Source organism: Toxotes jaculatrix, chromosome 15 (genome assembly GCF_017976425.1).
Source record: "Toxotes jaculatrix isolate fToxJac2 chromosome 15, fToxJac2.pri, whole genome shotgun sequence".
NCBI classification, from domain to species: Eukaryota; Metazoa; Chordata; class Actinopteri; family Toxotidae; genus Toxotes; species Toxotes jaculatrix.
Window position 1 is genome coordinate 10,858,455 of NC_054408.1, and position 25,709 is coordinate 10,884,163.

General features: G+C 39.1%; 1 protein-coding gene across 1 annotated transcript in view; it reads left to right on the forward strand.

Annotated features, from left to right (window-relative positions):
• Positions 1-1,662: 1,662 nt before the first annotated feature.
• The window catches only part of LOC121194876 (glypican-6-like), a 78,549-nt gene continuing 54,502 nt past the window's right edge, over positions 1,663-25,709 (forward strand). The window contains exons 1-2 of the mRNA XM_041058002.1: positions 1,663-2,159; positions 20,179-20,337. Coding sequence (XP_040913936.1) covers positions 2,009-2,159; positions 20,179-20,337 — 310 coding nt within the window. The 5' untranslated portion in view covers positions 1,663-2,008. The remainder of the gene's footprint in view (positions 2,160-20,178; positions 20,338-25,709) is intronic.

The following is a 25,709-nucleotide window of genomic DNA, read 5'->3' on the forward strand; positions in this document are numbered from 1 at the left end:
GGCGTGCACAGGCAGCATGAAAGGCAGCCCATATGCCCATTAACACACACACACACACGCACACAGAAACCAACCATTCCTACAGTGCTTTACAATCTAGTTAGGCAACTTGACAGCTATCTTAGCTGAGACATTCCCATGAAATTAATTTTTCATTGTATTAAAAATTTTCATTTGGATGAAACTGTCCCCTGAGTTTCAAAGTTGGGTACATTAATTAACTGTGACATGTCCAGGTCAAAAAGTCTTACTATAAAAGTAGAGCGGAGAATTCATGAAGGGAGCTGTGGGATGGCTAAGTCTAACCACCATCTCTACCATCCTTTAATTCAATGCCATATTTTAGAGACTACATTTCTGTTTCAAATCATGTTACTGATGGTGTGTTCGAGCAGTTTATTTTTTATGTCTGCAAGTTTCATGCACATGACCACATATGCTGCAATCATCTGAGACAGAGATACATTGGAGTTTAAGTTCGGTGTCAAGATTTATGTTTTCTCTCAGTCAAACTATAATTCCCTTTTGAAGTGTTAAAGACCAGCGACCAGCAAGGTTTTTCAATTTGCTTTGGTCAATAGTGAGGGAGATACAAATCTGCTCCTGTGACCGATCAGACGACATACTGAACCTTGAATCAATTTGAACATAATCCATATTTATAATAATGACCATATTTCCTGAAGGTAAACTGGTGTGAGCTCATAAAAAGGAATTGGAGGTTTCCTTCACCACAAAAAGGAGAACCTGTCCCAATATTCCCCTCTAAACCTGCATCTGTGGATTTAGAGATCTAATGCAAAATCTTCTAGCGCAGCAAGCCAATGTCACTTTAAAGTACCTTTCAAAATCTTGTATCCCATACCAATAGGAATTCTTTGCACAGTGACGGCAGCCATGTTAATCCACTGTTGATCTACCCAAGGATCAAGCTGTTCCAAAATCAATAAAGGCATGAAAGCTTGCCTTCTGGTCTTTGTCACATCCTTAACATCTTCTAGTTAATACAATTTGATACTGCGCTACTGGTGTTTCGCTTTGGTACCAGAAGAATGTGAAAACATTCAGATCCTCTGATATTCTATGAAATCACCATCACTTGAACATCAATTGTCGAACAGTCCAAACAAAGGTTAGTTAAGTATTTTAAATCATAAACATAAAATAATACCAATAATAAAATAAATTAAAACATAGAACTGGAATGTACCACATCTAACAACACACAGATATTCTCTTAAGCAGCTAAAATATACCAATAAGAATTTACAGTAGTGATAATTATTTTACAGTTACTTTATCACTAATATCCCCCAAATATTCCAGTGAGGTTTGCTGTAGTGCTGCCTAATTCTGTGTACTGTTAACATTAGCAGATAAAACCTCATTAAAAAAGACTTCTTTTAAACAGTGACGTTTTATTATATTCAACAGTTCACCTACCCTCCTATCTTTCTATATATATATTATTTCTGATTTAATTATTTCCACTACATATGCGGTGGTAGGTGCCGACCTGCAGCTCCCCCTCCCACCCCCCTTCCCCCCCGACCGAAATGGATGAGGCTGGATTCCACTCCATATTTTGTATTCCGCTTTGCCTTGCCAGTGCATCTGATCTGAAGACAGAGCGTTCCCCTCTCCACGGCATTTCCACTTCAACACAGCGACCACGGGGCTTCGTCTGCTCGGCGAAGTTGTGTCAACACGCCGGGAAAACGCGCTGCCTGGATTCATGAGGCACCTCCACACTCGCTCTCCTCTTTCCTGCGGCGCCGGGGGACTTTTGACCATTCTCGGTTGCTATAGAGCCCCGTTTAGCTTAAGGAAATGTGCTGGTAGACACCATTAGTTTAGCCCACTCATTAAGTACCTGCAGATCTACTGCAGGAGAGTTTTTTTTTTCTTTTTTTTTTTCTTTTTCTTTCTTTCTTTTTTTTTTTTTTACACCAACAAGCGGAATACTGCCGATAACCTTAAACATTAAGGATCTTAACAGAAGTGAACAATGCTCAGACTGGAGACCATCATTTGCACTTTTTCTGTGCTGTCGGTTGCGGTAAGAGCTGATTTTAAAGCTCGGAACTGCAGCGAGGTGAGGGACGCTTGTATCGGGAAAGGCTTCAGCTTCGCACATGTTCCTGTTCAGGAGATCCCAGGTAAGGCTGGACTGAGTACGGCCCGTCTGTCAGTCTCTCGACCTGCCAAACACAGCACTATAACTTGCCTCGTGAATACAACAAGGGATTTTTGAGGAAATAAACGCATCTGCGGGCCGTTTAATGCTCAACCCTAGATGGAAAAGTTCAAAATCCCCATACCACCCCACTGCAACTCATTTAGGATGTGAAGTGGGTATGTAAAGCGGTTTGAATGCTGCAGAGGTTTCATGCGACTGCACCTAACAGCACCTCAACCACCTGTCACTCACTAAGTTGCTGTGAGTTTTCGCTGACCAAAGTTTTTAAACGGCTCACATGGGTTATACCCAGCTGCCAGAATAGTCCTAATTGTTCTGATATGGTAGTGACCAACAGTTGGAGCAGCCTCCTGCATCCCACAGCTTGCACAAGTGAAGTGACAGGCCAGCTGTAATCAGCACACCCGTAAATTAAAACGCCTGAACACACAGCTCTGGACAGTTTGTGTGAGGTTTAGTGATTGTATGTTCATGCTGCCATAACAATATCCAATAATCTCAGCCAGCATCAGTAGTACCCCCCCCCCCCCCCCCCCCCCCCCCCCCCCCCACTCACCCAGGCAGCTGTGGTAAGATAAGTGTGTGCGTGTCCAGCAGAGGTCTCTGACAGTGCTAACCAAGCAGAGATAATGAATGGTCAACTCTGCAGATTAACTCAGATTCCTGCGAAAATGAGGTGATAACGTGAAGTGGAACTGCTGGCTCTTGGAGTGCCTCAGCAGTAGTCCATAACGGTGCCCATTCTTCATCATTTCAGCCGCTACCCTATTGAGCAGTTATGTCAAATACCTCACTGAGTGAATGACACATTAAGGCCTATTTGCATATGGATCCTGTGACAGTAAAAGGTCGAGAGATCATACATGCAAGTAATACATGTTTAATGAAGTTCAGTGTGATTCCCTGTTGGCAGTAAGAACTTGCAAACTTAAGTAGTTTTTTTGTTTAATACAGTTTTCAAAATACTTATATGTCAGAGTGCATTAATAAATAGTTGATCATTTAATCAGCACTTTAATATATTAATAAAAATGACAGGTAAAATGTCAAAACACTATTAAATATACCAGTAAGTAAATTATGAAAAGGTATATGATTAGTATATTAACAAAACAGAAATGATAAAATTCTTGGTTAAACTTGAGCTTTATTCTGTGATATCACTGGATTTTTTTTCTCCACACTTGGAATAGATGTTATTTATTAATTAAGGATATGTTTTGTTTTTTTTATTACTCCTGCTGAGTTATCTCTCCAGGTTGTCACTGTTATGCCTCAGGGCCAGTGATGCTTTTCTATACAGCAGAAAATCTGGCGCAAGTAAAAGGCTGCATATTTGATCACTGGCACACCTGTTCAGAGATGGGTTGAATAACAAACTGATTAAATCCTGTGGATCCAGGTCCCTGACATCACAACTAATCTCCCAAATGAGTGAAAAATTCAATCTCTCTCATCTCTGAATGATGTCACCCTGTATAAACGCCTTTTGATCTAGTGTTTGAATGAGTCATAACCTTACATGTCTGCTAGAGAGACAACGCATTATCAGCACCTCAGCAAATTCACACAGTGATGGGCATGTCCTTCGGGCTTCCGACTTATTGCCTTTCACTCATGCAAACAACATTTGAGCTAAGCCGAGTCTTGACTATGGTAAAAGTGGACATGCCTTTTATTTAAAGGTTAATGTAAAAGTATAACATTTTCTAATTAAAAAAAACCCAAAACCTGTTTAAAGTATCAGAAGCAGAAATAGTACATGTTCTCTATTCTCTTCCATTTTCACTGGAATATAATTTTGAGCTGAATTTAAGTTTTGTCTAATTGATGGTAATCTGCCCTTTTTAAATTGAGCTTATAGTAGACAGTGGAGTACTTTTTTTTGATAAATTAGGAAAATACACTCAGTATTTAAAGCTCATTTAAAGTACACAAATATAATAGAGTTACGGTTTAGTTAAAGGCTCTATGAAGTATATTGGATACTTGTTTGAGATTTCACGATTTTCATGTCGCAGGTTTGTAATATTAGCTGTTCAGCAGATGGCACTGAAGGGGTTAAGAGCGTCCATGTGGCAGACGGAGAGTGTGCTCAATGATGACATTAGTTTGGAGTTAATATTCCAGTACTTGTAGATTAGTTGGTCCTTGTGGGACTCAGTGTAGAGCGACTCTTAAAGCTTCCTGTATAGTTTATTGTTTCTGTTAGCCTTACAGCTGCCATCACACTCTATTAACTCACTGATGATTAGGGAAAAATGTCAACCTTCATGTTCCTGGCACACTTAAAAAAAAAAAAAAAAAAAAAAAAAGGCTTTCGCTGCTTCCCCATACTGTACTCTAATGTTAAATGACATCGCTTTGCTGTTTGATGCCTTGAAATCCGCATTATCTGATGGGCAGAGCCTCCAACATGAAATTGGAGTGACAGATATGTGTGTGTGTGCTCTTGCTATTAGAAAACATGTTAGAGATCAAATTAGTTAGAAAACAGTAGATTTCGTCTGTTGCTTTGTCTGTATGCCACATTTTCTGATTTACATCATCTGCTAAATGTTAATCACTAAATGTTAATCACATTAGACTGTTAAATTCTTGATCACATTTATGTTAATGAATACCCTTTGTTTTCATTGAGAGCCTTTTTCATATGTTTGCAATGGTTGAACCATTACAAATATAATATAGAAATAACAGCAAGTTATAGTGTTCTCAGCACCACTTGTAATACTCAGCCAGAAGCTACAGTATGTTTTTTTTTTTCATGGAGCTAAAAATGAAAAGCTTAAAATCACAGATTTTTTTTTCTGTTGTGTTTGGTCAAACAGAAGGAACCAGGTCAGGTGGAATGACAGTGTTGAGTCAGTGTTATTGACAGAAATGTTGTTATGATCCAAAGCCTAAAGGCTGAGTCGGTACTGTAATTTCTCAAGACTTAGGCGATGTCTCTGCCTGCTGACCAGGCCAGGCTGGAGGCTGTCAGCAGCAACTTGGTGAAGGCATTTTGAATCATGAGAGCATGAACTTTCAGGCTGCTCTAAAAATCTTTTGAGTGTTCACACATCTAAAATTGCCCAGAGCATCTCCCTCTCCACAGTATACTTACCGTTTTTCTATTTAATTGAACTCTTAACAAATTCATAAAGTTCTAGGCTTTTACAGCCTTTAAAAGTTAACCTTAAAAAGTCTAATTTTAAATCCAGTTGCTCTGGTTGAAGATGAGACCTGCTCTCGGTCTTGCCCCTACTGTCTCAGTTTCCACTCAGTGGATTACCCAACGTCTGGAGACAAGATGGGAAGATATGGAAAGTGAGTCACACAGCAGACTTCTGGATTGAATGGAACTTCTTAGCATGTCATATTCTGTCATGCAGTCATTTGACGTCCAGCTCTGTTTACTCCCAGCCAGGAGATGGAGGTGGGACAGAAATAACGTTGCTGATATTTTATGTGATCCTTGGCTGCCTGCACAACGAGGCAAATGATCTCTGCTGAAGCGTGTAATGTGCACAGGTTCTCTACTGTCATGTAATGGGATGGAGAGGATTAAAAAGGGCTAAATGGGAGTGCCTGCAGAGGGAATGGCCAGGTGACTTTGTTAGCCCCTGCAGCATACGTCAGTATCGCTGTGATGTATTGTCAGATTATTGTGACCTTCCTGTCAGTCACACATGTGGTGGTAGATCTGGTAGTAAAGTCCTGAGAGGGATCACAGCTTTTGTTGGGTTTATGGTGTGTTTATTCCTTTACATTTCACCCTGCAAACATTGTAATATTTGTGATAAAATTACAGCTAATTGGACTTTTGGGATTGGTAGCTATTGTTTGAGTTTTTATGTGTAGCACTGGCATTTGAGGCTGCATTCTGCTATATAATGCAATGTGAATGTGTCCTACTGAGAAGCGAGGAGGGGCGAGGGGGGGGTACTATCAGGGAAGAAGAATCCAAACAATCATCATTTTTCCCACAGCAGAGGGGATTTCTCAAATGCTTCCTCCATCCCTGTGTCATCAATCATGCTCATGAATGCCAAAATGGTCTCATGATGGGCTCTCTCTGCGGGTGTTCCCCCTGAGAGCTGTAGGAAACATTTTGTCCTGCAAGTGTTTCAGGGATGCAGCATTGGAAGCAGAACAACACAATTCTCAAATAGAATCAAAAGGCCTATGCAGGGCAATGTTTGATTATTTTTAGTTTTTCTTTCACTTTTGTGTTTCATTTTAAATTGATGAGCTACAGTTTGCTTTACCGCTGGATAAAGCTCTTTGTGATATTGGGTGTATTGTGTGCACAGTACACCTGTACAATTTAATACCATTAAACACATCAAGCACAGTAGTCTTGCGTTAAAGGCCCTGAAAGCGTATTCTTCTCAATCAGTTATTTTCTAAGAGCACTGGGGTCCAACGTGAATACAACAGAGTTTTGAACCTTACTTTTCTCAGTTGTTTGAAGTGGAAAGACGTGACGGCATGAGCGTCTGAGTACCGATCTGAGTTCAGCAACATTTGAATCAAAATCTTAAAGACAGCTGTGAGGTTGTTTGCTTGTGTTTCCAGGCTACTGTCAATGAAATCTTATTAAACTATATCCACATAGTCCTGATGAAACAGATTGGCTGAGTTTTTGAATATGACATGGAGAATTTTTCTATTTAACCTTAACTGTGATTGTTGCTTATTTAGTCATGAGTACCTAATGCTGTAGAGAAATTTGAAACCAACCTTTAAGGGGTTTTATGCCACAGCTGATATGATTAGTATCATGATATTGATCAGTGATGGAAATAATAATTACTTGCAGCCCTACTTTAAACTCTATCATTGCAAAGCTTTGTTGATTTTATGTCAGAGATGTGGCATTTCGAGGCTGCATTATAATAAAAGATCTTTTCATACAGTGTAGACAGATGTACCTAATCAATTGATTCAAATATGTTCTTCAGATTATTCTTCTGTTTTATGTACATGCAGTATCTATTCCATAGTCAGATGTTGCATCATTAGCTGATATTCACAGTATGTCTGTCACTGTCAGGGACTCTATATTTCCCTGTACAGGCCATTTAATTTGTTCAAGTCCAATATTGACATGGAAAGCCTCCATCTTTGCCTCCATAGTCATGCAAAGTTTTTTTTTGACTGAGTTATTTTATTCTACCACTCTGGAACTTACAGTATATGTAATAATGCTCTTTTGCAGCTCCCACAAGGAAGATATCCTCAGCTGTGAATTTTGATGTGTCTGAGTTTGTTTAGGAGGGAGGGAAACTCATGTCTTCAGGGTTACTGTGCTTTTTTTTTTTTTTTTTTTTTAACACCAAAGGTACTTTCTGGATAATATTTCTAAACCCTAATCCTGTCTGTGACCCAAGCTTTCTGTTTATTTTGTTTGTGGCCTTCAGCGGGGTTTATGTCCAACTTTCTGTTGCTCATAACCCTGGTTGCTGAAATTTTAATACAGCCTACACATTTTAAAACCAGAAGGGATTTTAGTTGGCGGTTGGGCAGTTATTAACAATGCTGTTTATTTTTTTGCCAATTTACACTGCATATAATGTGAGCTCATTATTTCGATATTTTCAGTTGAATTTCACTTATTCTAATTGTGTGTAGCAACAAAGCTTACTTCTTTACAAAATGTAATTTCTGAATACTTTAAGAATGGTAACAAGAACACATGAAAGAGACATTGGGTTATTGAAGCTTGGCCAAATACTATAAACCTGACATGCCATCTTTATACTACTGATAAGCATCAGCTGTCATATATGTTACTGAGGGACTGTGTGAACACAGTCTTAGATAATTAATGTTTGTCAAACTCATTTGAGATAAATCTGCTGTGAAAAACATGGAAATGGATTGAAGTTATTCTCCTGAGACGTTGTGGCAATGGCTGTTTAATGGTTTAAGAATCATTTGAAATTGAAAGAATGAGTGCTCCTGTTGTCAACAAGAGATTGAATAGATGTTATTTTGATCTATTAGTTCCTGTCAACAACTGTCCAATTAAACTCTAACCTGTAGTCACTGAGAATTTAGGAAGCTGCCGTAAACACATTTCCACCAGTCATTGATCTTATTTTTTCCCTATTTCCTATCAGTTTGGCCTCGACATACTACATTATTTGTTATAACAATAGAAGCCTTCAACTGCTCTTGGTAGGTTATGTCTTACAGTATAATTAAAAAAAAAAAACTAATTTCATTCATACAATGGACATCATTCTGTTCACATAGTCACAAAATTTAATTTACTCAAATCATAGTTCAAATAGCAGATTTCTGTATGTGTTAAGATTATAAGAAGACTGGACCTATGGTTCACACATGAGTTATTATTAATTTTAATTTTTTTTTAGAATTGTTTACATACTTTCCAGTAGTTGACAAAATGTTGCTGTCTCTTCTCAAGCTGTCCACAGATCAATATTTACTTTCGGAACGCAATCCCCAGGATCAATGTGTATTTCTTCATTGTCATGAGAATCAAATGTTGGCTTTTTCTGTGACGTATAGCTGGTACTTTTCCCCAACACCTCATCTGCCTGTCAAAACCTAGCCATCATGAAATAAAGCCCCCTCGAATGCCTCATTGCTGGATCTATCTTTAGCCACACGTCTGCCACTCCTGTCTTGTTGACAACGTCTGACTAGACCTGATGTGCAACTGGAGAGGATGTTTGCCTTTATGCTGCTGCTGAGGACGGTACAGTCTGGTGTGTTTCAGCAACCCGCCGTGGGGAGCAGTGTGTTGTGCAGTTGAGTTGTGTCTTCTCCCTCGCAGTTAAGCAGACAAGAGGGCGCTTGCACTGGTACAAGGTATCAGAGCTAATAATGGCTGGTATTGGTAAACTAAGCTGTAAATGAATGGTAATGATCAGTGCAGGTCTCAGGCCCCTCTAGGTCCACAAACAGCCACCAGCTGCTACCTGTCCTCTCCCATGCTCCACAGTTGACAGAGAAGATAGTGGCCCTCCCGCTCAGGTCTAATTCTCTAGGCATGCTGCCCACATGGATTGAACATCCACACCTGTCTTCTCCTGCTTCCACTAGGCTTTTTTATTACATACTTCTCAGTAAATATCAAAGCCACACATAGAGCTATACATGCTGATTATACTGTGCCTGTCATTCCTAAATGTGCTGCGCATGGTGGTAAGGAAATCCATACATTAATCTTAGGTTTAATGATGTTGGTGCACCTTGCAGAAGGGTACAGAATATCCCATAGCTACTACCCTTGAGGTCAAACATATTGTACTGTTTGGTTGTATATTTATCTTCGTGGCAAATATTTATACATGGATGTAATATACGGCTCAAAGAAATAATCTTTTTTTTATACATTATTGACTAATCTGCTTTCTTTTCTCATTTAATTGTTTAGTCTTTGAAATTTCAGAAAAAAATGACCATCAGCATTTACCACAGCCCCAAGGTGACATGTTCAAATTGTGTGTTTCATCTGACCAACCGTCCAAAACTGAAAAATAGTCACTCTACAATCAAATATGACAAAGAAAAGGAGCACATTCCCACATTTGACTAGTTGGAGGCAGAAAAAGTTTTTTTTTCCTTTTGACTGAATTTGACTAAAACTCATTCGTTCCCTGTAGATCGAGGTAATGATTAATCTGAAAATGTGTTCAGCTCAAGGGGATTGCAAACACTTTTAACTTGTCTGGTCATCTCCTCTGTACTAGATTACCCAGGATTTTTACCTTTGAACCCAGAAGAGCAGGTATGAGCTGCAGCTCCAGAGAATTCAAATGTCACAGTGTAGCCCAGTTTTGGGAACGATAGGTGTGAGAACTAAATATATTGTCTAGGAAACCTATTTCTCCCCAACAGTTTCTTCAAAGTCTCTTAAAAATGTTTCTTCTGCAGTGACAGAGGGCAGTTATGCATTTATATTTCCTCCTTCAAAGAGTTTTTTTTATAGTACACTTAGAAATATTTCAATATGAAACACTATACCGTTGAGTCAACACTTGGCTGTTTTATCATGCACACAGCCTTGCACATGGCATGTTGCAGTGGAATATCTTGACATATTCAAAAAAATAATATACTGACACATTTGCTAGGAGTCTGAAACTGTTCCAACATCTTTATTCTTGTCCTTTTTCCCTTCACGCTGACTCTCCTGAGGATGAAGAACACCATCATACCATTGTACTGTGCCGCTTTTATTGTAGACTGTTTTATGTCAGTGAGATTTCATTTCCTCTTGAACCTGTCCTCATTCACCCAAGGACATACACTCCTCTGTATCAGCATCCCCTAGTCATTTAAAACACGAGCATGCCTTTCATAATGACTTCTGACATGACCCAAAATGTGATAGGAATAATGTCATTCAATTTTGATTAATGCAGGTTGTAACTTGAGTGAAAATCTTGGCTATTCTGTACACAAAACCCTCTAGAGACTTTATTAAAAGTGTGAAGAAAAAACTGCATGGAATATGCAGATTCATAGATCCATGCTAATGTTCACATACCATGAATTTCATTCTCATGTTCTGTCGTTCCTGAGGATATGATCTGACGTTTGCATGTACTTATCTTGTGAAATTCCAATTGTCAGGGAGCAAGGGTTTCACTGTGCCATATAGAGTGAGAGGTGAAACAAGAATAGTAAATGCCCACTACGCTCAGTATGTGCACATTACGTATCTTGCATGTCTGAAAACATATGACATCAACTGAATATGATCAGTGCTAGACAGTGAGTTACAGCAACCTCTGGCTAACCTCTTCATTTATTTTTGACAAGAAGGTGAAATGTGTGAGCTAACTTAGTCTGTTTAGGGTTAGATCTAAAGATCTTATGGTTTATCATTTGAAGATGTGATGCTCCTGGATCCAGAAAATCACTTATTATCTTATTCATACAGTATATCCACTCACTAATTTGTAGTTTGACTAATTCCTATGTTGTTATGTAGTTTAGTGGTATGTCCGTCGGTGGTCCATCTGTGGTGACGACAGTAGTTACTGAACTGTGAGAGGTCTCAGAGGGTGTGAGCAAGTCCAGTAGAGCATGTATGACTGTTCAAGGCGGAACTAAAGCAATAGTGATTAGGACCTGGGGGACATCGATCAATCAAAATGGACCGGTCACTTGATGCAGGTTGGCAGTGTGGAAGGTTGCGGTCAATGGTAGATGGGGTTGCGTGAACATTTGTTGTTTAATCTGTTGGCAGCGAGCAAACAGCTGCCAGATGAGGCTAAGCAGCCTGCTGAACCGCCCCATTCCCCGTCCACAGGTGGAGGAGTTAGGCCAGAGATGAAAACACTATGGTGGGACTGTTTTATAGAGTTAAAGTGACGGAGGAAGTTGCGTTTTGTACGTGTCACTGGTGCTGGTGTGCATAATGATTCACCTCCATGTGGGATTTGTTGATGTTGGTTAATTTATCCATGATGTCCAGAATGGTGGCGCCAGGAAATAACAGAGTGTGAGCCCCATTCATTCTCAAGTTCCTCACAATCGAATCTCCAATTAGGAGAGCTGACGGAGGACCTGGCTGATGCAGGTGAGGGGTGTGTGTGGTCATCTCTCTGGTTAACCCCTTGCTATGGTGGGGCCAAGACAGGCCTGTGTGTGGGACGTTTGGCTGCTTTGTCGAGCGCTCTGGCAGTGCTGGGAGGTCAGTGGTGCATAGCCGGGTGATGACTGTGAAGAGGAGATAGGATGGAAGTGACAAGACAGCGGGGGGAAATCCTACTCATCCAGGATGCTGTACCTGCTACTCAGTCCGAGTTGACAGGGAGGTGGAGGATGAGGGGGAAGCTTTTTCCTCCAGCTGTTCTTATGGAAAGTGGACCATGGCATCTTGGCTGGAGTGGAGTGAACTGGTTTCTTCGGTTTAGCTCCTTCGAACAGCCAGTGGTCCTTGCTCAGGTGTTGGGCGACTGGCACTGGGGAATCCAGCCCCAGCTCCTCTTCAGCTGGGCCAATGGCAGCCGCACCCGTTGTGACGGACGGAGTCTATGAACGCCATGATCTGGTAGAGAGTGGAGATCTGTTCCTTCAGCTCGGCGATTGTTTGGGTTGAGTGGAGACACCTGTCGCACTGGGATGGAATCATTTTTATAAATCATTTTCGTAGTGGAATGTAGTGAACTTCGAGTGACAACTCATCATCATTATCTTCTGAAGTCAAAGATTTACAGCATTGTTAGTTGTGGGCTAGGCAACTTTTTTTCAGAGGATACGGAAATACGAATCTATTGAGTGTAGAACAACTCACACTACGCTATTAGGCATACTAATTAGGTAGAGTTAACATGTTCTTGCCCTGGAACACAGCCACATCCATAGCTCAAAGTTTGTCAGGGGGAACCACGGGACACAACAGATGGCAGAGAACATATGCTGTGGGCCTCTTTGGCCAGGTACACTGATGAATACTTCTGAGAGATGGCCTAGCTTTGCTGGTATACACTGGAACTTGGACAATTTATTCTCTAAGCTGACTCATAAGTTAAGCTGTGGCATATTACTTTGCAAAAGCCATACATACATACATCTTAATGTAAACTCATAAAACACTTGCCCTTGAGAGAGCATATTACAGACAAGGATGTTACAGAAGACATGTTCTAACTGACATTTCAGTTACCTGTGCACTGATGTGAGAATGATCACAGGATCAGCTGATAAGTGTAGTTTTGAATGCTACTTTGCTACATCACTTATTATGAATGGGGAACAGAGGGAGTTGGGAAAAGTTTGCAGAGTTAGATATTAACACTGTGTCAGACAGTTCTTCGTCAGTGACAGAATTTAAGCAGATGTGACTCGAGCGATTATTAAAAAAAAAACAAAAAACAGAAGGATTTTAAAATGCATGCGTGGAGGGTGGATGAATGCTCGGAACAGTTAACAGTGACAACAGATGCATGGAAGACATCACTAGATCCACAAATTAAATGAACACAAAACATTCACGCAACAGAAAGCCAGAAAAACAATCCCTGCCCTTTCATGTAGGATTATTACACAAACAGATTCCCTCAGCTTGCTGGGAGCAGGTGAACATCCAGCTTGGTATCATCAAACAGTGTATGAATAAGACGCCAATTTCTGTCATTTTGCGTGTTATCACAACACAGTTTTTGCTTTTTGTGTGATATTTCACGCCACGTCATTTCTCTACTGACTAACCCTTAACCCTAATCCTGTCTAAAACAGCACTGATGACAAGCAGAACTAAACGGCATTGAATGACATATGAAAAGCTTAAAATGCATAGATATGACATGCAAGATGTCCTGAAAAGTGGTGTGCTGTATGTACGCATTTCTCTGATATCACTTAGGAACATCAAAAAGCCTCACTTTGAAAACTACTTAACCCCGTTGAAGGATGGGGAAAGGATTACCAATACTCACAACGCATTTGCTGACCATTAAAAGATAATCAGAAATGCTACTATTAAATGGCAGGTGTGCACAATAAGATGTGACTATGTCTCAGCAGGAAGAATAGAGCCAGTAATGTAAGAGCTTCATTAGCAGCGATAATAAGCTACCTGATTTGACTGACACTCCATTTGATTACAGACATGGTACTGACAAGTAATCGCAATTTTTTATTATTATATATATTTATAGGCATTAGTGAATTGCTGAGTGCTTGCATAAAACTCTCGTTAAAACTTAACCTTACATTTTTTTCAGTGTTGGAGTATGTACGTATTGAATATGCATTGCTACTTGTTTTGTTTCTATTAATATGTTAATGTGAGTAAGATGTGCTCCTCTATATGCATGTAAAACATGATATGGTGCCATGGCTCGACACAAAGTGAAGTTACCTATCATCCTGTTAGCCCTGCACGACTGGAGGACAAGGACTGGGATAGTGCAGTGAGGTCAGGTGGGGACAGGTCCCTTTGTCTCATCCTCACAGTCTTGTTATTAATGAATGACTCACCACAAGCCAGTGTTGATACAGTGCTATTAGTGGGAAATAATTCCCCTTCAGCTCCTAAAGTATGGCTTGCTCAGGATCACAGACAACTTGAGGTGAAAATCGTGCTTGATACCATACCAACTAAAAAGCAAACAAAAACCCCATCTACATAAGACTTGGCTCAGTGCAGACCCAGTGAGTAAAGAAACAAGGAGGACTATCCCAAAGCTCTGCTATGATGTTTACTGTTGTTTTCAAAACTCCTTTGCAATTGTCATGGGTCTACACTCACATTGTTCTGTTTTTTGTTTTAGATGGGATACGGGGTGATAGAAAAGCTGAGAAAAGCTTAAAGGTACAGGAAACTTAATCATAGGAAACCTATTTAAACCTAAAGTACTGTGATGCTGGTAAAACAAAACAAAAAAAAGTGAATGATGAGTTCATGATGAATTTCTTAAGTCTCCTCGTGTCTATCTGTGTGTGAGTGAGAGAGAGGCATTACTTGGACAATTTAGCAATACCAGCAATCTGTTTAATGTTTCACCTCTGCCCAAAGGTATCTGTTATAGTAGAATATCTATTGTAGTTGTATACTTGAATGTTAGAAAATACAATACTGTGTCCTTGCCAATTTACAGTTTATTTGAAGAAACATGCTGAGTTCCATAGAAATGATAATAATGGAACTGTATTCAGCCAATAATGTCCCAAATTGCATCTCCAACTACTCACAGCACAGCACAATTTTTTTTTAATCCCCTTTCCCAAAGCTTTGAACTAGCAACACACATGCATGTTGTTTCTACAGCGGAAGACCATAGTTAGAGGTAACAAGTTTGACCTATGACTAATAGCTGTGCTTTTATTGTTAGGAACACACTGGGCATACGAATATATGTCAGAGTACTGGATTATGCTGCAGGTGCTGGTTTGAGAAGTTCCTGATTTCTTATGTTCTTTGATTTTTTTTTGAGGAGAAAAAATCTCATATCCTGAAATCAGTCATAAGAAATCTTTCACCAAAATAATTTTTCAAACTAGAGAATATGTTTTCCGAAGGAAAAGGGCTACAGAACCCAGGGGACGAATGGCATTGCTGGAAAAGCTGTAAGTGATGAAGCAGCTGAAATAAGCCAACAAGTCCTCCAACTTAAATAACCATTTATAATTTGATAGCCCCTACCTTCGGATACGACCCATAGGAGTGTACCAGCAGCAGGTTTACGGGACCTTTGCCATTATATTAAAAATAATAAACCCTCGGTTAAGATTGATGAATGGCCACAGTTTGGTTAGGTTTAGGCACAAAAACTACTTGGTTAGGTTTAGGAAAAAATTCAGTTTGGGTTAAAATAGGTAGTTCCTTAAGGTTAGAGGACCTTTGTCTCCATGGCTACTTTCTCTGTGAAAGTCCTGTGTGTGCCATGTATATATTATATACTACTACACTACTTGCCTAACAATACGGTGTAACTATGAGTTGTAAAAGCTGCTGCGTGGACGACCTGTGGGCTCATTTGGTGACAGGAGGACAGTCTCAAAGTAGCATAAGCTGCAAGAAGCATAGGAGGATGAAAGGATCATAGAAATGAAGATAAAATGTAGTGTGACCTGTTTTTGGTGTAGTGGCTGAACCAGGTTACTGCAACTTCCGTGTTCATCATGTGATACATGGTGGCCCCAAAAAGTATTTTTCCTTAACACAATCATTGGAGAAGGAGCTGCAGCAAAACAGTGAATTTTTTGAGTTTCGTCACAAACCCTGTGAATTCGATTCATTGTATCCAGTAACATTTGGAAAACCAAAAAAATGCTTGTTAGTTGAATTAATTCATTGTTGGTTATAGTTTTTTGATGTTGATCACAATAGAAAATCTAAAAATCACTAAAATAATATAAATAAGTAAAAATCTTATAAAGAACCTTTCTATGATGCTACAGAAAACTCTGTTTTTCTTTGCTGTAAAAGAATGATCTGGTCCACACTCCATCCTGTCTGTTGCTAATGTGTGGTCTGTACTCCAGCAGACAGGTTATCTGTGAGGCTGCAGTGCTGTTTTAACCTTGGCTAGGAAGGTCATGACACTTTGCTGAGTGGTGAAGTCCCTTGAAAGCACCTTCCCATATGTTGCTGCACGACAGGCTTATTTCTAAGTGATGTTTTGCTCTGTTGAGACTGCTGGAAACACAGTAGGGTGTTGTGTCAAGATGGATTTTTTTTCTCTCGACATATCTGATGAAAAGGGTGCACTCAAAAATGTGTAGCCTGAGGGGACTTCCCAGCAACATCTGTTTTAAAGACAGTGTAGTGTGTGGCGTAATGAAGTTCTTTAATCCATGTTTTTCATCATTTAATGTTTAAATAACTGGTGATTTGAAATACAAAAATTTTCACCTGCTTCTCAGTCAGCACAGGCCTGATTAAATGATGCAGGAAATGTGAGCCTCATGTGCGTTATTCAACAAAACATCTGCAGTGGGAGGTGTCCACTGAATGCTCCACTAACATATTTGCACAGTGGCATATTTCCATCTAAGATCAAAACCAGATTATACTGTGCGTGTAAATTTGTCTGTATTTTGACAGTAATTGTTCTGTTTCTCTTTCACACTATGTTCTTATTTACCAAAACCATGGAGATGCTATTTTCTAGAGAACTTAACTATATAACATAATAGCAATAAATGTATTGAAATTATATTTAAAGATTCAGTACACTGATTATAATTCAGTCATAAAAAGCTGTCTTTGGATTTGTGATGTGCGGGATATTTATTTGATCGATTTTACCATCGGGGGTTCAGGGGCCACTCCCTCTTGACATACTTAGCAATACCTGCTGCCTATTGAAAAAGGAACAAAACATTAATAATACATTATTTAATACATATAAACAAGCTCACACTGTGAAAACACTGAAACACTTTGAAGTTACACATTCGAATTCTATGTAAATAAAATAAGTTATTTTTTGATGGAAAGTGAGCACCCATGGAGAAAATAATGAAACGTTTTAAAAGTCAAACTCCATACCTTATAGAGAGGGTGTGTTATTGGAAGAGAGTTTTCTCTTTACCACCCTCTGTTTCAGCCTATGGTTTGCGACCGACTCGCACAAAGATGTTTTATCAAGAGTTAATCTGTCTGCTGAAAAGTAGGATTTGTTCAGTTTATGAAGCAAAAGAGAAATTAATTACACTGTTTTAATTTTACAAAAGCCAATGTTGTTCTAGCCGGCAACTAAAGCATTCTTTCTACCTCATGCATGCATTACTATCAAAGTATACTTACAGTGCTTCTAATGATAAATGCAGGATTATTATCCTTAGTATGAAAGCTGTTTCTTAACCATGAGATCAGTATGTGTTACAAAATAATCTCAACTCAAGGTCCATTTCCAGTGCTTTCAACCACATCTCACAGTCTTTATCAACAAATTCAGTTGGCTCAGGTATCAGGACGACTCGCTGTCACACAACTAGAGTTACATGCTTAGGTCATGTAGTGACACCTGAGGCACTTTCATTCGCTGACAACGCAGTTGAAGGTTCTGAGTCTGACAAGTTGATGGTTAGTTGATATTACTTTGCCACACACTGGAGTCACCAGTCTGCATGTGTTTCTTGATCTTCTGCAACACATGCTTGTATGTTTTTTTGAAGTTATCAAAAGTGCAACAGACTGCAGTTGTGAATGCTGAGTTTCTGAATTGTTAGGATCTCATTCATAACCCCAAAATGCACACTGCTGTAAAGTACCTTTCACACTTTCATCTGTGATCCAATTGACACTTTTATATGTCACTTTTATATGTCACCTTTATATGTGAAATCACTCTCCCTTTTTCTGGTCTGTACTTAAATAAATTCTAGGTGTTGAAGTATGAATTTTTTAGATCTTACCTCACGTCATTATTTTTTGCACACCAATGCGCAAAAATGATCTTGTGCTCATATCATATTGTTGCTCACTCTGGGGCGCTCACTTAGTGAAATCCATTTCTTGTTCTACCACTGTGCTGTCTATCTGTTGCATGCAGTGAGAATTTTACAGCTGCCATCTGCTTACAGCTGCTTTCCTGATTGGAAGCTCATGCTCATTGTAGTCAATGTACGTTAAATGGGCTTTTTTTTTTTCTTCCTTTTTTTTTCGTGCTTTGTGGAGGGAAGAGAAATCAGAGAGTAAAGTGTGTGCAGGGGACACTGCTGAAAAATCTGTGAGGTGGCATCCATTTAGTTCATGATACAGCCCAGGTAGAGGATACATGCTGAAGGCAGTTGTAAAGGCGCATTTATTAAGTCAGTGAAGTTGGTAGGTAGGTGGACTGAATTCCACTGACAATCTTCAGTCATTGTGAAGTAACAGTCATTAATAACATGTGATTGTGTTTCCATTTCATTTCCTGTTGTGCTCACCCTGCCACAGTAATATTAGGTTTTAGGCTGTGAAATGAAGAAATAAATGCTGTTACAGACTGAGTCTGCATTATCTGTGGCTCTTTTGAAATGGCTGCTTGGGAAAATGGACTGATGTAGATCATTAACTTTTGAGTCACTTCAATATTTTCCCACTGTCATTAATTATGTAATGTGCAAGAGAATATTTTATAGGAATGTGTTATCTGTTTCCTTATTGATTTGATGACACCGAGCCAATGATGCTGCTTATTGTCAGACCAAATGAGAAACACCACTATTGTTCCTCTTCAGCGTAAAATAATGTTAAAGATTCTGTAAGGCAAAAGCCATTTTTACTCTGTCAGTTTCTGAAATTAGGAACTCATTTTCTGTACAGAGGAAATTAGAATGAAAGTGCATATCTCATTTCATGTGGGGATGGTTCCCGACAAGGGTTTCATGTTAGACTGCTGACACTTTAAATGTCATTGAGTTTGTGAGCTACAGTTCTGCCAAACCAAGTGTAACTATAAGTCACTGGCATGTGGTTTATCCATACCAAGTCTCATCCTCATTTATTTTTTATAGTTTTATGTCTGAAAGTGTTAAAATGTGTAAAAGTAGTCTCTAACAAACTGAAGTGGCTCAAAAATCACATTTTTGTTTACTAAGCAATAACAAATTACATTATGTGGGGTTACAGATCATGAAAAGTTTTGTTCACACACATATATCACTCCTCCCAGCTCTGCGGTAGACCTCCCTTGTCCCTCTATGAATTTGTAAAACTGTCACATGATGATATCCTCATCCATTTCCCTTGGTATTATCCCTAAAAAGCTGTTCAGATTCAGTTGGCCCTCAGCCTCAGTGTGCTTACCATCATGAATAGCTCTCTGTCCCCTGGATGTGATCTTTTTAAGACTGCTTCTCTTCAACTGTGGCTGAAGAGTCCTGGCCTAGAGCCCACAAACTTTCAGCCTGTTTCCAAACTGCATGTTCTGTGTCACTGTAGCGTGAGTAGCATTTGTAACCATCAACCCCTTCAGCATAACAGGTTGTGTTTTATCAACTGAGGAATGTTTCCAAGAGCAGATCAGTTCTGTCTTTTGGTAACTTTTGGAAATATCGTACCACCTCTATCACAGTAATACCTTGTATACTTGACTCAACAGTGGAGCCATGAAGCAGCTCCAGATTGTTCAGCAGCTTGACCACTGACCCAGAACAAAGCATAGCTTACGCTATTGCTGCCTTTAAGTCTCGTCTAAATGCTCACTTTTATAGAATTACCTTTCTTAATAACTAATATATTCTCCTTTCCTTGTGCTTCATGTACTGGCTATTTGTTTTTTTTGTATATATATGCTTTTTTTTATTTGTAATTTGTTTTCTGTTGCTGGAATTTAGAACCGCAGATTTTTGTGTGCCCGAATTTCCTGTAAATTTGCATAGTAGTCTTTAGAGAAATTTAACTTAGAAGAAGGATGACTGTAGGATGGAAAGGAAGGATTTTGAGGTGGTGCAGCAGTTTTAGAAATTTTATATAGCCTAGTTCTGTTACAGTTATCAGGACTATGTATAGTCAGTGTCGGTTTCAGTATGGACATGTTAACATTTATTTATGTATTTTTATTTTGCAGGTGACCATCTTCGCATATGTCCTCAGGGAAACACATGTTGCACCCAGGAAATGGAGGACAAATTTGGCCAACAGAGTAAACAGGACTTTGAGAATCTGGTGGATGAAATGAGTCACGAATTGAGAAGCACCTTTGTTTCCAGACATAAGAAATTTGATGGTAAGTCTTAACAGTTTTTTTTTAAAGTTAATGCTTTTTGCTGATTAATTAATTTTGTTTATTCTACTGTTTTAATGGTCAGTCACAGTAGAACAAATTGCTATAAAAAGGCAAATCAAAGTACTGAGACTGTACATGTCAGTTCGAAAAGATTCACAGTTTGTACATTTGTAGCTGTTCTCCTTCAAGAGGAGATGGGATGTGAAAATCTCATTAATATGCCTAGTAATGGAGAACCCTCTTGTTGGATTAGACAAACATGGCTTCTTGCACAGCAGACTGACAGCCTGAACAGCAGTACAGAGCCACACTCTGCATTATTAAGGTTGTTTGGTGGTCTTGTGCTGTGTGTGATCTTGTCTTAGCCCCATGGTGACTGTCTTGACCACCGCACATCCACTGAGCTTCTGCTATGGGAGCGGATGTACTCATTACTGAACCAAGCTCACTCTACCTCTCCATCTGTCCCTCTTGGTATCCTTCTCTATGGAGTCAGCTCCTTGTAGTTACAGTTTAATGAGAAATAATAATCCCTCCAGCTCTCAACATTAGACTGTGTGTGGAGGAGCAGCTTATCAGTGTGAACAATGGTGAAGGGTGGTGGAGGTGAAATTTGTCAAGCATGTCCACCTTTCAGCATTGTTAAACAATTTATTAGGAATGCAGCATAAAAACCTTGTAATGAGGAATCACTCAGAAACCTTTGAAAGATTACTGTGTCTGAATTGTCTTTGTCTCCAGGTGAATGGCAGGACATAAGTTGGACAGGTCGTAATGAAAATACACCCTAATGATTCCCATATACTATTTTAATGCAGGGACACATACTACAAATGGCTGTACTTATTGTTATTGTTATTGTTATAATTATTATTATTATCATCATTACTATTTAATCCCTGGCATATACTGTAAAAAAAACAAATCTCTATATTTAAAACCCCAGATTAAATTTTCCCTCAAATATTTAGTTTATTTGTTTCTAGGTGTAACTGTGAAGAAAAAGCAAAGCTGTCCGGGACCATCAAACTTTGGCAAGAATACGCAAACTTTATTTGTTAATGCACTCATCAAAAGAGTGGTAACAAAGTGTCTGAAAGGGGAAAGAAAAGAGAAATTTTGAAACCACAAAGTATAAAACCAAGAAAAGCCAAAGGAAGCAAGAGAGTTAAAAGTTTAAAGAGCTTTTTGAAAGGTGTGCTGGGACTTTTGCAGGATGATATTCTAAAGTGAAAGAACAGGAACCAAAATAGCAGTATCACCTTAAATGAAAGGATCTTGTATGCCGAACACGTTGTCATCTACAAGTGCCGTTGCATTGTGGCTGATAGAGGTTTATTAAACTAATTTATCCGGTGGTACATGGATCTCATTCAGTATGATTAATAGTTAATCTTGTCTGTTGCCTGTGACATGCATGGTTTGCATATACAGCAGCGTAAAAAGAAGCTTTCCTGTCTCTCATGTAGGAACAAATGCACATAAACACACATAAATCCAAGTTAATTTTGAGTGTTATTAGCAAATCAAGCATCTTCTAATTGCACTGGCGCTGACATTTTTCTGGTATTTGTTACAAATCTGTTTGCTTGCTTGTCATCCATGGAATTTAAATTGCAAAACAGCAGTCTCTGACAATGCAGGAGTCTTGGGGCAAAGAATCTAGAGTTGTCTCTGAATTCAGAATTGGTATCGAGTAGTAATTGTTCTACCAGTGCAGAGCTGAGACGACTGAACTGATGGTACTCCGACAGCTGCTGGTGTTAAGGGCTACCACACGTGCACAAACAACAAAAGGCAATCAGACTAGGAGCACAAAAGTGACAATACTGACATTATACAACACAAATAACATATGTTAACAGATTTCTAACTAAAATAAAAGGTGGGCACTGTTTTTTGTTTTTGTTTTTCTCCTGAATGCAAGTAGTTCAGAAATATTATAGAACCTCAGCATATTTGATTTCACGTCCCTATATTTAAAGTAAGGTTTATCATCCACTACAGTGTATCTTGTGGGATTCCAGCCCATTCATATTATATTATTTCCTGAGACTTTTGGGTTTTGTAAGTTTCAAATATTAATAATGCACATTACGGCAACTTGGCCTGGGCCTCATCTGTCATCACATCTTCATGTTGCTTTACAAGATACTATCTTACACCTTTACACCATTAAGCACTTGTTGTATGATGTTAACACCTTGTAAATAGAATATAAATAACATAAGGTATAATATGTCAACATGAATGTAACCTCTCCCCTTAGATCTCAGAAGTGAAGAGCCGCACTCCCCTTATCCAAAAGTAATTCTTATCTTTGTCCAAAAGCAGGAGGTCAGAGCATAGGTTTTCATACTGGGATAGCTAAATATATCCAGTGTCACTACTAAATAATGTTTGAGTGGTTAATAGCGCAATTTAATACTCAGCAGTCAATGTCTTGTCTTTCTGTACTCGTTCTTGTCAAACTATTCAACATATTATATGAAACGAATGCTATTGAGTTACAGTATTCAACTCTCAGGTGATTGCACATTGCCCAGAAACTCAATGTCACAATTCCTCTGTGATGTCTGTCTGTTTTTTTTTCTTTTGTTTTGTTTTTTTTTTTCCCGGAATATACACTTCTTTAGCCAGCATGTGATTCCTGGAAGCTTGCATAAATAAATAAGTGTTATTTTGATCAGCTGCTGTCAGGATAGTGAATGTCATGAGCAGGGCTCCACTGAGGGAGGAAATGGGGTTTGTCCAGCAGCACTTAGATGTATGACTCCAGGCACCCTCCTTCCTCTTGGGGTTTGCTGCCACTCTCCATAATTTCATCAGCGTCAAAGCAGATGCTATATGCGGGTTTCAGCTCCACAGCCCTTTGCTGTCTGGAGACTCTGCGTCTGCTGAGGGTCTTGTCTGACCACCCGCTATGGAAATAAGCAATATTGATTGTTAGATTTGAATTTCACCCTCATCTTTGTTTGTCATTAATTGAATATGAGTGTTTGATGTCGTGTGATCATTAGTTTTGAGTTATCAGCTGAGATTTAACACACCACTGCCAGGATAAAAAAAAACAACATGCTTTTTAGTATTTCAATTATTATTTGTTTAGAAATCTGCACATTTGACCCCATGTGCCTTTTTTTTACCAGAATAATTGTGTTGGCCTTGATACTGAGCCAGAACACATAGCTAAAGAACCAAACAATACAGTGCTGTTAGTTCATTTAGATGCTCTTTACCATCTATTTAGCACCTGGCTCTGGAATCCCACCTACACAGACAGTGTATGTGTGTATTTTCTTCTCTTTATGCAGAGTTTGTGATGAGTGTTACTGTAGCTGACAGTAGCTGGCCAGCCCACGCATACCTGACACCACTGCCTATGTGTCACAGTTAGAGGGCACAGTCTTGACTATGCCAAGACCATGTGAGCAGAAATACAGGAATATCCACAACAACCCAGATGCACAGTACAGCTGTATGAATCTAAGAGAGAAACAGCATCATCTGAGAAATCAGTGTCAAACAGGCTTTCACATTTGCTGCATTTTATTAATAAATGTGGTGATTTACACACACAAAAATGCTATTTTTTTTCCACCCAAGTGCAGGGTTGAGTCTGTTGGGCCATTTTTCTGAGTTATTTCCACAGAGCTAGGTAGTTTTTGTGTAACCCAGCTGCCGGTTTAGTGGTTGAGTCAGCCCCAGTGACAGCTGATGCCTTGCAGACAAGACCGCACCCCCTCCAAATTCATGTATCTACCCAGCTGTGCTTTGTGCCCTTACAACTGTTCGAGTGTTTAATTGTAAAGTAAAGAGACAGTTTGTATATAGCTGTTGTGTTAACTGTAATGCTAGCGCGCTAGCATTTTGATAGCTAGCGTAAGCAATCACAGTAACTTGTGTGCACTTTCAGCATCATGGACAGCTCAACATAGAAATAGTCCAAACACTACTGGAATGAGGGTAAGCCTCACCTTTCTCTGCGACTACTATTATGCACTTATGTATCAGCTGACATTAAAATAGCTTAAACCAGGGATGTCCAAACTGTTCCACAAAGGGCCGTGTGGAACAGTTCGGACACCTCTGGCTTAAACAGTTCCCTAAAATTGAATTAATCGAATTAAATATACAAGCAATACTATATTTTACTTGGAAATGGAAAGTGTATTAAAAACTACTGGTAGTTTAAAATTGCGTTTTGCGCTCTCTCTCAGCACCATGGACAGCTCACTACAGGCATGGGGAGCGAAATGGAGCACGAGAGACAGAGGGGTAGCAAGCCAAGCGGGAGAGAGGAATTACGATTGCTGGAAAAATTGGGTCGCTGCCTATACACATATACCTATATGAGTAAAACAAGTATTTCATGTTACTAATGGTATTATTACTAACTATTTCTGCTGAGGATGTTTTAAAAATCAAAAAAATCTGAGGTGGTTCTGTCTGAAGAACTTCACCCTCCTTGAGTGCTGAGAATTCTCTAATAATTCCCTCTTTGTCCAGTGATCTGGTTATATCATGCTCACTTGAAATCTGAGCAAGAGCTGACAGATGCTCCTGGAACACAGTTGACCTCAGATACATTTTGATGAGCTTTAAGCTTGAGAGAGTCACTACAGCCACAGGCACTGTCACCATGAGTCGTAGAGCAATACTGAGGTTAGGATACAGTTCAGCTAAATGGTTGCTGTTAATGCAACAAGGAATATTCAGGCCAGTGTTTTCTTTCACTGGCACGATACTGACTGCCGTTGACACCTCATGGAAAAAGTCCTCGGCATACACACCTTACTTACTCCGTGATTAGTTTATTTATTTGTGTTATGCATAGCCCTCTTTGTGTTTTTGTTTCAGGTTTACTATAGCCTATCTTAATGAACAGCTGTGTCAGAGGGAAATGAACAGAATGGCAGCTTCCAGACCTGATAGATAGTTTTACAGGAAAGCAAATAATTTTTCATTGTTCAGTTAAGTAGCCTTCCTTTTCGTCTTATGTTCCCTGCATCCACAGCATCTTGATTCTACATAGCAACATAAAGTTCCTAAAATACTTTAGAGAACTTGTTAGTTGTTGTACATATTTTACATGTTTTTACAAAGTATTTTTTATAGAATAGAATAGCCTGCTTGACAGTAATGTTATGGCCGTGTTTTCATGTCATAATAACAATAAAGTAATCATACTGTTGCTGTTGTTGATTCAAGTTTTATAGTGTGTGTGAACTGACCCTTATGAATTTGTTATGGCTTTTTGAAAAATAAATATTTTTCTAAAATTCCAACATTGTTTAAAAATGTTTGGTTTATTGCATATATGTGTGATTTGAACTACCAAATCTAGCACAAAGTATTTTGTAGACATGTAG